Source organism: Euwallacea fornicatus, chromosome 9 (genome assembly GCF_040115645.1).
Source record: "Euwallacea fornicatus isolate EFF26 chromosome 9, ASM4011564v1, whole genome shotgun sequence".
Classification (NCBI taxonomy): Eukaryota; Metazoa; Arthropoda; class Insecta; order Coleoptera; family Curculionidae; genus Euwallacea; species Euwallacea fornicatus.
Window position 1 is genome coordinate 1,736,480 of NC_089549.1, and position 15,392 is coordinate 1,751,871.

The 15,392-nt window shown below is 33.8% G+C and overlaps 1 protein-coding gene and 1 long non-coding RNA gene across 3 annotated transcripts in view; one reads left to right on the forward strand and one right to left on the reverse strand.

Annotated features, from left to right (window-relative positions):
- The window catches only part of ss (spineless), a 136,707-nt gene that overhangs the window by 52,500 nt on the left and 68,815 nt on the right, over positions 1-15,392 (reverse strand). For both annotated transcript variants that reach the window (XM_066285611.1, XM_066285610.1), the window contains exon 5: positions 5,559-5,773. In XM_066285611.1, the coding sequence (XP_066141708.1) occupies positions 5,559-5,614 (56 nt within the window). In that variant the 5' untranslated portion in view covers positions 5,615-5,773. The remainder of the gene's footprint in view (positions 1-5,558; positions 5,774-15,392) is intronic.
- The window catches only part of LOC136341055 (uncharacterized), a 45,776-nt gene that overhangs the window by 15,142 nt on the left and 15,242 nt on the right, over positions 1-15,392 (forward strand). The window contains exon 3 of the long non-coding RNA XR_010732428.1: positions 5,386-5,541. This is a non-coding gene — a long non-coding RNA (uncharacterized lncRNA). The remainder of the gene's footprint in view (positions 1-5,385; positions 5,542-15,392) is intronic.

Below are 15,392 nucleotides of genomic sequence, written 5' to 3' on the forward strand. Positions count from 1 at the left end.
CATTCAAATTTTAAAAATTTGGAGGCGTTATATTGAGTATTATAACCCCCATGTTAAAGTTTTTCAATTGGATAATTGGTGAAGACGCAAAATAATAAAAACCGATTTTCCGTATCAACTCTCTCTGTCCTGGGTTCGTCTGGACACTCAGTATACACAATTTGAACGATCAAAACATGCTCAAAAAACAGGGTATGCCAGTCGGCGGCAGCTGGTCCACAGAATTTTTTCAGCATCATTAGAACCTTGAATTTTTCCGCTTTTACTAGCATGAGACCTAAAGCAGTAATTACTTTCCTACTTTGTAAAATTTATACGCATTTTTCACATGTTCATCGTGGTGCAACTTCTCCGGCAGTGCAAATTCATTCGGCAATAAAATTCTCTCCTTCCGAATTTTTTTCCTAATATTGACTTGATTCTATGGATCGTATGTACTTTTGTATAAATCGAGAGTAAGTGTCCGTACAAAACATTTCTTTGGTGTTCTGTATGAACACTTTTTCATATAAAAGTTCTGTAAAAGTGAAGTCTAGCCCATGACCCTGTTTTAGGTGACTTTTTCGACACAAAATTGTGATGGTTTTTGTGTATGAAGCTGTTATCGGCTCGTACCAATTATTAGAAAATTCAATATTTGTTTTAAATTAAAGTTACCCACATTTCGGTTCCACTCCAAGTATAAATAAGCTTTTTCTGGGAAATTTACTTGTGTACTATCTAAAAAAATTACATATGACCTTTCTTCCGCCGTTCTATTTTCTAAAAACGAGACATTTACATTTGCAGGATTTACGGAGCTTGTGCGTGTGAAGTCGGAGCTTTTTTATGACATCTGTCATTCTTTCTGTTTTCTTCCTTTTCTTACACACCACTTACTTTGATCAATGTCACCCTTTCTAATATCACCTGCACCAGTGTTACAGCGTTTGATTGGCAGCATTATCATATATTTAAATTAATATCACTACGTGCATCACCACGACTTATCACGAAAAAAAAAACGAAACTATCGCGGCAAGAATGGACACGTTCTTTTGCATGGAAGAATCAACTGCGCAAGCCAGTAATAAAGTGTTCTGCCATTAAATGAAATTAACCGTACGCTGATGTTCCAAGGTGGCCGTGATCTAATCTTCCGCCTATGACGTTCAATTTTGGGCATCAATGACATTTGCGTTCACTTGTTTCATCATGGCGGACTTTCAGTTGCAAACGTCGTTTAAGAAAGTGCTTTCCGAAACCTTTTTTGTAAGTTTCCGCCTTCGAAATGAACACCGAAAAGCTGAAAAAAGTTCATTTTTTATAAATTAACTCGCATCGATTCCAATTCCCAGGTTTGAGGCGCATATTTTTATATATTTTGATAAGTAAATCTGAATTTATTTATGAATGGGGAAGGGGAAAAACAAGGAATGTAACATATTTCGATAAATTGAGATAATATTAATTATTATAAGTAAGAGAATTTTACTAGAATCGCCGACGTGGACATTCCTTGCTTTTTCGTCACACGTTAGGACAATCTCTGTTTTTTTTCCATCTTGGAATGTGAATTTGTGGCAATAACTCTGTACGTTCTTCTATTTTTCGCCGATAACTTGCACGCATATGAACTTGTTTGCTCTCTGTAAGATGGCACCATTAGTCTGAAAACTAACAAGTTGGGACATCCTTGTTTTTTCCCCATGCCTTTCATATACACATTTAAATACCCCAAAATCATTTCGATTTACTTTTCTACGGTCAAATACTCCAAGATGCAACAGAAAATTTAAACGTTGATGTTCTATTTGTCTGTATTATTGTTTATTTGTCACATTTTATTACCATTTTTTTTTGTCGCATAAAATTGTTTTAAAAGTGCAGATTGTCATTTAAGATACGAATTGAATTTTGTTTTACATTAAAGTGCTTTCTAGCACGAATCTAAAAAACATGTTTCGACCGATTTATTTTTTATTTTTAGCCGCATTATGGAAACCTGTAAAACAATGGGAGATGTCATTAGAAATTAAAAAGTTAACCCTCACCTTGTCCACCTGGGGGGGGGGGGGCAATTAACTTTGACATCAAAGCTTTCCCTCTCAGGGTGATTAAAGCCAGACACTAAACATTTCTTTACAGGATGCCTAGTATTCGAAGTATTTCGATATTCTAGGTTAAATGTTATACCCTGTATATGAAATATCCGTTGATATATAAGGAGCAAGCACGTTTATTACAAAAATTAAAAGTGTATCCGTATTAGACTCTGTGTTCTTGATATTATGTAGTAACATTGCATTAAACCACTACAATATTATTATATTAAATTTACGCAATTTCATAGAATTTTCTAATAGTTTTGTACACGAAAGAGCATTTACTAAATCATCTTAGCCTGCAACTACTTTGCATACAGCCCCTTTTCGTTTGGTTGTATAATGTTACTAATGCAGCAAAACATTTATTAAATAAAAATCAACAAGCCCCAACATTTTGGCAAGAAAATTGTGCGTATGTTCACGTCCAAACCAGGTGATTAATAATCATATTCCCCCTGAAAAAACCTAAAAAGCCTCTTATCAGATCTTGGCGCTCCTAGAGCCGAGGACATTACCTTTTTTGAGGAGGGTGGCTTGATATATAACAGTCATTTCACAAAATAAAATATTTTTATGACAGCGTTTTATGGAAATCCGTCATGTCATGCGAGACGACGAAAGTGCACATTTTTTTTTCGGCCGAGTATGGCAAATGGAATTCGGACAGGTACGGATTAGGGAAATGAGTTAGGCGTGTGTATAAACTTAAACCTTTTTGCCGCTTTGTATACTAAATACAGCACATAAATTTATTATACATGTGCCAGGCTAGTACCGCAAATCCCAAATGATAGAACTCATGATTGAAACGGCCGATAGTTAGGTAAAATCGACATTCCTTTAGGATGGACACTACCGGACAAAGACCCAGACATCAGAAAATCGATAGGCGGAGAAAGAATAAATTAACACACTCACTGTTGCGAGAGAAGTAGTACACTCCTAATAAATGTTTTAATTAAAATAATAAATACTACAATGACTAATGGTGTAAATGAATAAATAAGACAGCTACGAGTATAATTGCTGATATCTTCCCGAAGCTATGACAGTAATTTACGTGGCAGTTGCCTTTATTGCTCCCAACATGGAAATTTCTGGTAGGGAGTCATGAAACTGTTGTACAAAATGGTGGAGTGCCAACACAGCATTACTAATTTAATGTATTAATTTGCGAGTATTTCAAATAAATTCTTTAAGATGCACTTGAGAAAGGATTGCACCAGCCGCAGCGAATTAGAAGGTTTCAAAATGATTAATTGGCTTCCTTTTACTTCGTGAATTTACTATCTTAAGTAGAATTCGACTATAAAAGGTCATGCAACTGAAGAAAATGCCGAATAAAATAGAGCCCATTTGCCTATCTAAATTAGTGCCCAGCCTCACTCTCTTCTCTATAGCTCCTAATTTATAGTCCTCGAAAGTGTCCCAATAACAATTAGAGATGTTACTTTCGGACGGCGGTACTGATGTATCGAGGGACGTGATCAGCATACCAATTTTATTGGAAAAAGGTCGGATCTTTAAGTGAGCACAGTGGTGGAGACACGGGAGAGTTTCCTTGAGGTCACGTTAAAGTAGAATAAAATTAACAGAACCAAATTAAATTACACCATTTCCTGATTCCAAGCGAATTTACACCCGAATGCTATATGTGGTGGCCTTAAAGGCGTGAGTAAGTTCCATTAAGGTATAAAGTTCACTTATGCTTTATCGTTAGTCCATGAGCAATTTGACGCTTTATCGCGATCTCACAAGGTGCGATACGCTAATTCCTCTAATTTTTGTCAATTTCTTGCCAAATGCAAATGAAGGTCAATTAAAAGTTGCAGTTACGATAAAGAACTTACAGAGACTGAAGTTAACGGGATCAAGTGTGTAATTGTATTGTAAAACGCACGTATCATGCCAATCTTTTATAGGAACCGTAACCCTTTTTTGCTTAGACACTTTTTGGCTAGTCATCTTGCCATGATTTACTCCTTGCTAATGACTTCCTTTGCAAAAACCCATCTTGGTCGTCGTCCTAATTGACCATAAAGCATTCCAAAAATTATATAATTTTTAAAGCTGTTGATTTCTGTGATTCTCTCTCTCTTACGCAGCTTTGGACATACGAGGTTCAAGATCTAAATACGCTTATAGAGGGATGTTTTCTACATGCGAATTTACAGTAAATACCCCATTCCTAATGAGACTTGTATGAATTACAGACACGTGTTAATCTCTCTTATAAGTTTGGACACATGGATTTCTGAGTCAACTTTGTGGTTTGAAAATTTAACTATATGGGGTGACTACTGTGGAAGGTTTAAAAAATGCAAATACTTCGAGATCTTAGGGAATATATGTATATTATTACACATTTTGAAGATTACAAAAAACCCAAAAATTTCTTTTAAGTCTTAATAAATTTTACAATAAACTTGATGAAATCTTTACCAAAAGCGACAAAAAAAATATCCTGACAATGTTCGAACACCTTCTTAGAAGTTCAAAAATTGAAAAACCAAAATTTCCATATGACTGAAATATCTTTGTTGCATCTTTTTCCACAAAATATTTCCATGTTCCAAAATCTGAACGAGATGTGTACCCCGGGGATCTTTGTTAAATAAACTTTTCATGTTTTGCCTATTTAGATTCTTTTTGGGAAAAATTGAAAGTTCCTTTAACCTCGGTATTAAGTTTCTTTTACAATCTCTGAATAATGGAAAACTTACTGTGAAGTTCTAGGAACCTATCAAAAGTAAGTGTAATTATGAAGGATTTAAAGGAAGATAATATTTAATTAAAGACTAAAATTTTATAAAATTCATAGCTTTTTCTGTCTTTATTGATTAGCAGATAATGCCTCTGATCTTTGGCCTTTCAGTATAGCCAAAACATTTTTTTAATAAAATACGTGGGATTTACAAAGTTTCTCGTGAAAATAAAGGGTGTATTATCAAGTATGAACAAATTCATGAGGGATCCGCACCTGGTAAAATCTGTCATTAGCATTCAAAACATTTATTAAGTAAAATTGTCTTTTTATTATTATCGCCTGATTACTATTAAAACGGGATTGATATATTGTTGTCGATATTCCTGTCACATGAATTCATTATCAGGACAATTTCTTCAACATTCATAATATATTGAATTAAGTGTGGTGAGATCTAGCTTAAATTAACTTTAAGTCCTATTGATAATGGGTATCGTTAGGCCCTATAAAATTCTCTATAAAACCGCCCACTTATTTTTTTTACAATAACAATCTATCGAAAGTTTTAAAAATAACTTTATTTATTTTCAGATTAATATTATAGAAAGTAACTTGAAAACCCGGACATGCATGCAGGGCCGGCTTTAGCAAGTCTCATTCCCTGGGCGAAATTTTTAATCACTGCCCCTCTAACCTCAAAAAGAACCAACGACCAGAAAAGCCCGACGCCTTTCCTACTGTATGAATGTAAGTTACTTTCTTACCTTTTACCATTTCTTCTTCTTCGTTTGGTCGCATACACGGTTCCTAGTTGGTTCATGTTGGAAGCGGAGTTTTGCGGTGGGGTAACTGCCACCCCAGGGGCGGCAGTTAGGATACCCTCACCTGCAAAGGGCGACACGCTGACGAGTTGGTGGTTGGGCGGACATGGGTGGGACCCCTGAACCCCCAGGAAATCCGTTTTGACAGTTCAATGACACTGAAAGATAATCAGATATCATTGTTACATACAGTTAGAGAGATGATTTCACATACGGACGGAAGTAGAACTTTTCGCACAAAACGAACTTCGGCAGTATGTGCGAAATAGCGCTTTGTGCGAAAGTATGGTATGTCGAAAAAAATCATATAGATTTTACGTTCAAATGCAATTCTATGTGCGGAAAGGTAACACTTTCCTACACACCATTACAAAAATATAATTTATGCATAATCCAGGCAGTTTGTGTAGGTTTGAGTTAAAGGTATTCTGTACTTAATATTTCTCGATTTTGTTGTAAATCTTTGTTGTAATCTAACCTCTGTGGTGGGTGGTTATGAGCTTTCTTATAACTTTTAAGTAATGAACGATTCCATTTGAAAGAGAGACGAGAAGAAATTAATAAAGTGTGGGTTATGGGTCGATGTAAGACGAATTAAATCATGTCTTCGGGCGCCTATTAAATCACCATTCTTGCCTTCATTAACAATCTTAGGTGATACAATTGTTAGTAAGAATATTCGTTTACTCGATGCGACATGGCAAAACATTTTTGCCTTAGACGTACAGGAACGGTAATTTTCGAAGTTGAATAGACTGAACTTTTAAAGTTTAGGCAATTACTCTAAACCGGTTTAGCGGCTTGATAAACTTTAACAGACATATTTGGGGCTAATATGTCAAATTTGGAAAAATTAGCAATTTTTCTAAATATACAGGATTGGCAAAAAATCTTACCACCAGCTAATTTTTTTCAAACGAAATTCCTTATTTTTGAATTACTTGTGAAACCTACTCAAAATTTCAAGTATTTCTTACATAGCATACGCTATACTTACATACCTTGAATCATTTTCGAGAAAAAGCAGTTAAATTTTAGTTTCGACAATCTTTAGTTTGTAAACAGTTCGTAATTTCTTACGACAATTTTGGAAGTTTATTTACAAAATTAGTGTTACTGGTTAAATTTGTCACAAGAGAGTGCAAGTCGCTTTGCTCCATTTTAAACCAATCAGGAAAGTATTAAAATATCAAATTTAGGTTTTGCTAGCCGCGCCGGCGCAATCAACAAACACAGCATACAAGGCCAACTGAGATCATGATGTTTTGTGCCATAAAGCGAGACCCGGTTGCCATAGCTACACATGCAAATTTAAATGGCCACCGGGAATAATGACTTTTTATCCCGCAATTCCACTATTGTTCCCTGTGACGCTATATGACCACTTTTCAATTTATTTTAAAAACATGAATTCTCATTCATTATTAAGTGGTTCTGGACAACGGAAATTTTCGTAATCCGATCAGTTTATTTGTATATAATACGAAAATTACGACTGTATTGAATAAATTTTTAAAACGGGTAAATATTAAACATATCAACATTGATTAAAATTTTCAAAATGGGTATAAGTAACCAATGTTCTGACCGAGATTTCGATGGATCTGAAATAAAGCAAAAATAATAAATTTATTAATACGAAAAATGTAATGAAAGTCTATGGGAAATATATAATGATAGGCAGGAAACAAATTTTATACATGCATATGGCGGAAAATCTTCTGGAAATGACATATTTGAGGTAGATTTTGATGTCAAATCAATATTTGTGTGTGTAACAAAATTACATTTAAGGAGTATCTAACAGTCTCTTAGTCGCAATATTTATTTTATGTTATTTAAATACCTTACCATAGCGAGCTAAAATATCTGCAAAAACATATTTTAGAGGGTTATGTAATATTTTGTAGTCTCAGATATGAGGGGACACGAATACTTAGGAATTAGAAATATAGAGGCTTGAGAGCTCTAGAACTGAAACTCTAAAACCGTTCAATTAAATTGCAATTTACTGATTTTGTTTCCGCGACAAATCCTATTAAATTACCTGTAGATATATACTATAGAAATAAATACTTGTTAATCAAAAATACAGAGCCTCTCAAAAAACAAATCTGACTAAGGAATTAAAGATCTAATCAAATTTGGATTCGTTTAGTTTAGATTACTTCAATTTTTCGATCTTTCAAAACTATTGGATTTAATACATTTTTATCTGTAATTAAGTAAAGTGATTCGATTTTAATATCGAATAAGAAACTTGATCTTTTACGACCTTTACATTCCCAGCAATTGCACTCAAGTTTATAACTATATACGGATGTTACATCATTCTTCTCAGTTAGATTATTTTTAACTAAAATAGGTGAGCTCTTCAAAACTCTTTTTCCCCATCTCTTCGTAAAATCAGATTTATAACTGAAAATATTCCAGTAGTGAAAGCAATTAATTAGCATATACAGTATACTTCATATTATTTTATGCAGTCGTAAATACCTGCTAATATATGGTGTAGGTTCTATGGTGAGCTAGTATAAGTGCCCAATTCCTGTTGCAATTTGAATCTATTTTTGGGTTACAGGCAACAACTAATATTTGACAATAACAATTTACTGTATTCTAGTGATCTACTTAGTGGTCAAAACTTTGTCAAATATGTGAATACTAAAAACGATTTTTAAACTCTCCAGTTTGGATCCGTTATCAACTTTACAAAATTTGTAAAATGGTGGTATGATGCCTCGTCGGTCATAATATTAATTGGGCTCAGGGTTCTCAAACTTAAAAACGTTTCATCTAATAGTATAAAAAAAATCAAATCAAAATTTTTGCACCGCACCTTTTCGGCACCGAATTCCCCCTCCTTCTCCTCACGGCACCACCACCCTCTCTTCGTCAAGATACATCGGCAAACACTTCACAAATAAACCCTTAAGGCACAAGACACTTAATAATAGTCACTTGTAATAGTTTCAATCACTCTACAAAAGCTGCTACAAAAATCCGAATTCGTAGACCCACGACGTATTAGTAGATACCTTAGAAACACCATAGAACACCACATACGGTCAGCGAAGAGTCGACATACGATCATCGACTAGACGCTCTATCTCCCCAAAACCGCAAAAGTTCGAAGCTCGGCCCACAATTCCCCCACTCAAACTTTACCATCCCATAAAACATTTTCATTGGTCTTCACCTATGAAACGTCACAAGATGGAAGACGTTTGCAGGCGGGAGTAAGGCACACTACATCTCTCTCTCTCTCTCTCTGTTGACATTGAAATGTAATAGTGTTTTTGCTTGGATAGAGCGAGAAGGGTTTGATTTGGTGTGCATTGGGGGTGGATTTAAAGGGGTAGTTTGAAAGTGCCCTACTGGATACGAGGGGAGAGTGGAAGTTAGTTGTTGGATGGCGAGGGGAAAGTAGTAGGTTTGGGTGGTGGGTAATCTGTAGGGGTTGCGTTAAAGGGATGAGGGAATAGATATTCTGCGGAGAATTGCTACTAAAATGTGATGATTAGAGGGAACGCTATGTATATATTAATGATTGTTCTGTAAAAAACTATTGAATTTTTCTACAATTCTATCTTTTGAAACATTTTTTAAAGTTTTAAGTGTGTTACCCAATAAATAGTTGTCAAGTGTAAGGTGGGAAAGTCTTGTAAATCAAAATAAGTATGCACGCCTCTCTTTTACGCTTATGTATAGGGAGTCTTGTACTTATCGAAAGCAGAAAAGGGTAATTACGAAAACAACATTAAAATATTATAGTTTTTTTCATTTTTAATGTGTCATCCTTAAATATTTTTTTAATATTTTACTCCACCAAATTAAAAAAAAAAAGAAACCTGTGGTAGAATTATTCAGGATGACCAACAGAACAGTCCTATTATTATGCTCTATTCCGTTGTATGAGCTTTTAATATCCATATTTTGTTATTTTTGCAGTTAACGGATAATATCTTTGTAAAGAGATTTGTTTTTTTTTTTACAAATATAAGACGCTATTTCTGTGACGTATCTAGAATGTGTTGCCTTACATGAGGGTCGAAAGAAAATCGATAGGTTTGGTGCTCTCCTAAAAACGGTAAAACATCTTAAGAATCTAATCAGTTGGTCTGTAAACCATATTTAAAGGATCCATTTATTTGCACTAAGGCTTTAGTTTCTCCACACTGATCAAATTGGTTTTTTAGCAGTTTTTTATTTGATATTTGGGCTTATATTTATGGAGATAATTGCCAAATTAAGTAGATGACCATTAACAATTATTGGCACTGAAACATCTAAAATACAGTGTTGCCAGTAAGATTTTCTTTTCTTACTAAATACAGGAGCACCTAATTAAGTAATATCATGGTAATATCTGGTAGTGTTACTGCATAAACAGTATTAGTTTGTTCAAAAAATAAATTGGGAAGGAGAAATATAGGCAGAACCTATATAATCTGCTTGAATTAAAGCAAAACAAACTAACTCTTCACAAACTAAAAGATAAAATAAGTATAATATTAGCCAAGAACAAAAACTCTGATTTGATATGAAAACTGTACTTTGGAACTTTGTTATTTTCTTCAGTATTCCGAAGTTTTAAAGATTTTTAAACTCTATTAGTTTATTTTCGGAATTGTTTTTAACTTTTTGTTTAATATATTGCGAATTTATTTCGAATTTATACCAGTGTTGGTTATCCTCTCCTGCAAAGTTATACACATAATTATTAATAATTCAATTTCGAATCGGCACTTCACTAAATTCACGTGTGAAAAAGTACATTCAGTGACTGCGTTGGAATGAAATAGCTAAAACATAATACATTAAATCTAAATTAAACATTTTTTTTTTTACATTAATGGGTTAATTTTTAGATCATAAACACGTTAAAATGGTAGTGTTAAAAACATTTCTGGAAAATCGTATATAAAATAACATGAATTTGAAGCGAAAAAAATTCTTAATCAGCAGAGAAATAACGTCAATATTTATAAGTTTATAAAACATTTTATTAACATCGAATACGTAAATCTTAGAATAATAAATTAACTAAAACATGCAACGTTCAAGAACTAACGCTAGGGATACTCTTTTGGTGTTCGAAACAGGGCAACTTTTAAGCGATATTTGAGAAAAGTTATTTGAAAGGAGTTAAAAAATGTGAGGAAATGCCACATCTTTGAAAACTTCTTTGAAAAATGTGAAAATCGTGATTTGTTCTCAAACTTCGTAACAGTGTAAGACTTGTTAAAATAGCGTGAAGTTACGATTAACGACGTTCAACATTAATATTGACAAGGGCACAATTTTCAGCCACAGTTACGAACGAACGAATGAACAAAAGATTCACAGTTCTGCATTATTTTAGTAATCTATTGAATATTGCCTTCACCCCCTCCTTCCCATCTGTTCTTAAACCGCCGCCCCTACCACTGGAACATTAACAAAAGTCAATTTTATCTTCTAAATTTATGTCAATATCAGTGTCACTCCGACTGTCACATTATCAAGCAAAGCCAGATTGCACTCTGAGCGCTTTCTGGATGTCAATCCATCTCACTCAAACTTGTTAAATCAATAAGTTAATCCGAAGTTCGCTCGTATTTATCGGAGCTACACCGTTTGCATCTGCATTTGCTTATTGAATATTTCTCGTCATTGCTATAACAAAATAAAGACCTATAAATGGAGACATCATTAATAAGTAATGCATGCTGTCGATAGCTTAAAATTAGTACGTGAATGATTATTTCTTGGCAAGGAGTTTTGAGGTGGTCGTGTACACGAGTGGTACCGTAATAATTTATAAGCTAAAAACACTTAATTAAAAGGGATTGAAATCATTGGACATATTAAATAAATAGACACAGCAAATTTTCCTCAAAAAAGTGCCAATCAAAAAATGCTCATCACAAAAAGTGATTTTTTTAAGTAAGTTTCAAGTTTCTAAATTACCACACCTTTTACTGGGCAGTTGTTTAACTGTAGTTTAAATGAGATATATGTTAAGACTGAAATTTAAAGTTCAGTTTCAATTCAAAATTAGTGTAAACGATAGAGATAATTAATTAATTTCGTTGAAAACTTTTTTACGAAACTTCACGAACCAGTTTAAAAATGAAGAAGCTCCCCAATTAAACCTTAACTGATATGACGTTTATTGTAAAAAATGTTTCAAAAATATTTTTTCTTAACCGGAGGGTAGTTAAGATTATTTAATTTTCGAAAAGTACAGGAAAGGTGTTGAAGAGGGAGGGGAAAGAAGTATCCGATTTTTTTTTTCAATAAGTTATGCAAGAGCAAACCCATTGTTGGTTATGTATAGAAGCAGAGGTGATCGGTTTATTAATAAATTTTTACCACAAATATCAAATGGATATTTAAATATGATAAGTAAATACCGTATGTCTTTAGAAATCGTCAGAATCAGAAATTTAATAATCCCATTTTCAAAATCTGGACTAAATAAAGGAATAACAATATGGCAGTAATGTAACTTACCCAAAAATGACCGTTATTCTTCATTGTTAGCCTATTTTACCTATTATTATTGTCCTTTCGCTCCCATTTTCTCAGCCGCTATATAACCTCCTTAAAGCTCCAATTCAACATAGCATTCTTCAACACCAAGAAACCTTCCATGATCGTGTTGTTCTTCAATTTCCTCCGCTGTCGCTGCAGGCAAGTGAGTATTTTTTCATTTGATTTTTGTGAGTGTCCCATCGTCACTTCATCCTCGTCACGTTTACTGTAATATACATCTGTGACCTGTTCCTTTTGCTTGAACAAAAAATAACAGCAAGATGACACGTATAAAACCTACTTTTTTTATATTTCAATTGCTTCGCCGATTATCCCTCCTTTAAAATACTGGTGTATACATCGAATGTATGGATGGGGTTCAAATCCGTAAATAATCAAATATGTCAAAAATGTTTAAAGAGATAAACGTAAAAATATGTAAAATGAGAGAATACAGCCCAATGAGATAGGTACAAATTGTTCCCTGGAATGGTAGTTGTTTCCAAATAATCCCTTAAACTATACACGATGGCCTACATAATTTTTAAAATATCTGGGAATTTCCACCCGAAAATGGTAACACATTTCGAAAATCCAGAGGAATAGAAATAGATATATATCTATTGGCAGAATATTTCCTTAGATGGCTTCAAATAACTATATACAGTGTGCTCCAAAATACATGTGAAAAGAGGATAAATGGACAAACATATTTTTGAATTTTTGTATGACGTTTGGAAGCTCGGGCCTGCTTGTTGTAAAACTATAGTATATAAAAAATGATTTGACTCCGTGTTATACAGGATGTTTTATAAACAATTTTGTAGACATCATCACCAATAAAATGTGCTAATATTTCAGGATACGAAAGAATGCGACTAAAAAAAGTTGTTTAGAATGAAATTTTATATTTTCGTATCAAATTTCACGAATATAAAAGGATTTTTTGGGTAAGAAAAATATTCTGAATCATACAAGAAACACCACATAAACATTGTAACAAATAGTAAATATACAATTTAACACATCAGATCGATAAACAAACTAATTAACAATAAGTTTACCATTTTGTAAACCTTTTTTGGATGTAATCACCACCCATATCCGAACATCTTTAGATCCTTCGTCTGAATTTCTTAAAAGTGTTTAGAATATGTTCTAACGTTAAACAGTTAACAACATATATAGTTTTTGCTTCAATATTGATGCATTACGAGATGTGATTTGGTTTAGCATAAACCGATTGTTTGAGTCGACCCCATAAAAATAATTACAATATTTAAGTCTGGTCACTTTCGCAGCCACCTGATTGGTTTATTTTGAACAATCCAATTTTCACCATAGACAAAAATTATACAGGGCGTCTTTTAGTTATCCGAAGTCAACGCAGCCACCCTTTTTTCAATATCTCTGGATGTTTTCCTTTATATGTTTATGACTCAACGCAATTGACCTCTTATACTTTAATATTGCGTCGAAATCAAATTTTGATATTTGATTGAGGACACGGGGCAGATAAATACTTCGATCTCATTTGGCATTGACTAGTAAATCATTGCCAACCATAATTATCATAATGAGCTATAATAGAGGCACAAATAGGAAAAAAATATATCTAAACTGAAACTAGGTAAATGCCTTTAAATCATTATAATTCACGCAACATCATATGCCTTCCCCTTCTGCCCACAAAAATCAACTGCCACTACGGATATTCATCAATATTCTATGCACGTCACGAAGAAGCCGCCACATTAGAATTGATACGAACGTGGTTAGTTCTACAGGAGCTTCATAATTGCTGATATGCAAAATTAATTCTGGTGCAGCTGTGACCAAATTTCGAATAAACTTTAAATACGGTTATTTCGGCTTAATACGATTAATGAATGCTTGTTTTAGCAGTGTCGTTTTCGTCGCAAAAAATTGATCCCGTAATTCCGGCAGAGATAACAATCATCAGAAGTTGGCCCTAATTTAATTGATGTCCAATTATGATTTTGAAAGAAGGTAAAAATCGCTAACTCGAATATTTTTCAAATTTTATACTCATTTCTGCGGGATAATCGGATTGTAAATGAAGGTACCTATAATGGTGAAGTGACGTACCTATCGTGGCTCTCGGAACAGGAATGTTTATTAGAAAGCAAAGCTGATTTTGGGCACCTTTTAAATGAAGATATTCGTGAAGTATATTTCGAAGTATTTAGCATCTCAAGTATACAGGGTGAGCCATAACGGTACCGACACACAGCAGGTGCGTGTAGGGGACCTCAAATATGACACTATATGTATATTGAATACTTTTTCCTTCTACTGTTAATAACTGAGGAGATATTTTCAAATTTGGTTACATTGTGACGACACAGCTGAAATATGTCGTTCTTTCGATGTTTGCAAGCGAACTTCGGAGGTCAATATCTATTGGACTAATAACCGTTGAAAGTATTTAACAAATCGCCATATTTTGAGGTCCATTACACGCACCTGTTCTGTGTCGGTGTCATGACGGTTTACCCTGTAGATCTAAGATTTTTAGATGAATATATCACCGGAGGGACAAAATGCGATCAATGGAGAGGGGTAGGTATAAGGATTCTGCTAGAATGCTCTACTTTACTATGGAAACACATGCAGAATCTTTAATTTTATATATCAGCGATTTTTACCGTTAGTGTTTAGCTACGTTGCCCAAACTTTTGGAAATTTCTGCCTGAAAACATTCAAACAAATATATAGAAAAACAAAAATATTGTAGAAATCACAAATTGAAAATTCCAAAAAAACTCTATAGGGTTATTTATACGTTTGGAGGGCTAAGAAATTGCATCCCGCTTTCAAAATTCCTTTAAATCTCTATCTGACGCTTTTATCACTTCTAGAAAATTTTGGGAGTTAATATAGAAACATATAGTGTGTGATTGGGAAAAAACTGATGAACTTTTTAGCTGGGAATTTTTCTCTGCCAAAAATCTAATATCTATCTAAAATCCTCCTCCTTCTATACGTCTATAACTCTTCGTTGAAATTATGATACGACGCTGGTTATATTTTGAACGTTTCGTTTTTGTCCCTTACTTGCAACCCTAAGAATTTTAGGCGACGTTGCTAGGATAAGGGCCATATGCCAAATCATCTGGCAATCTGTCTTAAATCATGTCAGTATGAGCGCTTTTCTGGTGAAAGGGCTTAAAAACGGTCTGCTGGTACTTTTTAAAAAGTAGTTTAGTTTTCAGTTTTTGAAGAACTTTCGTCCGG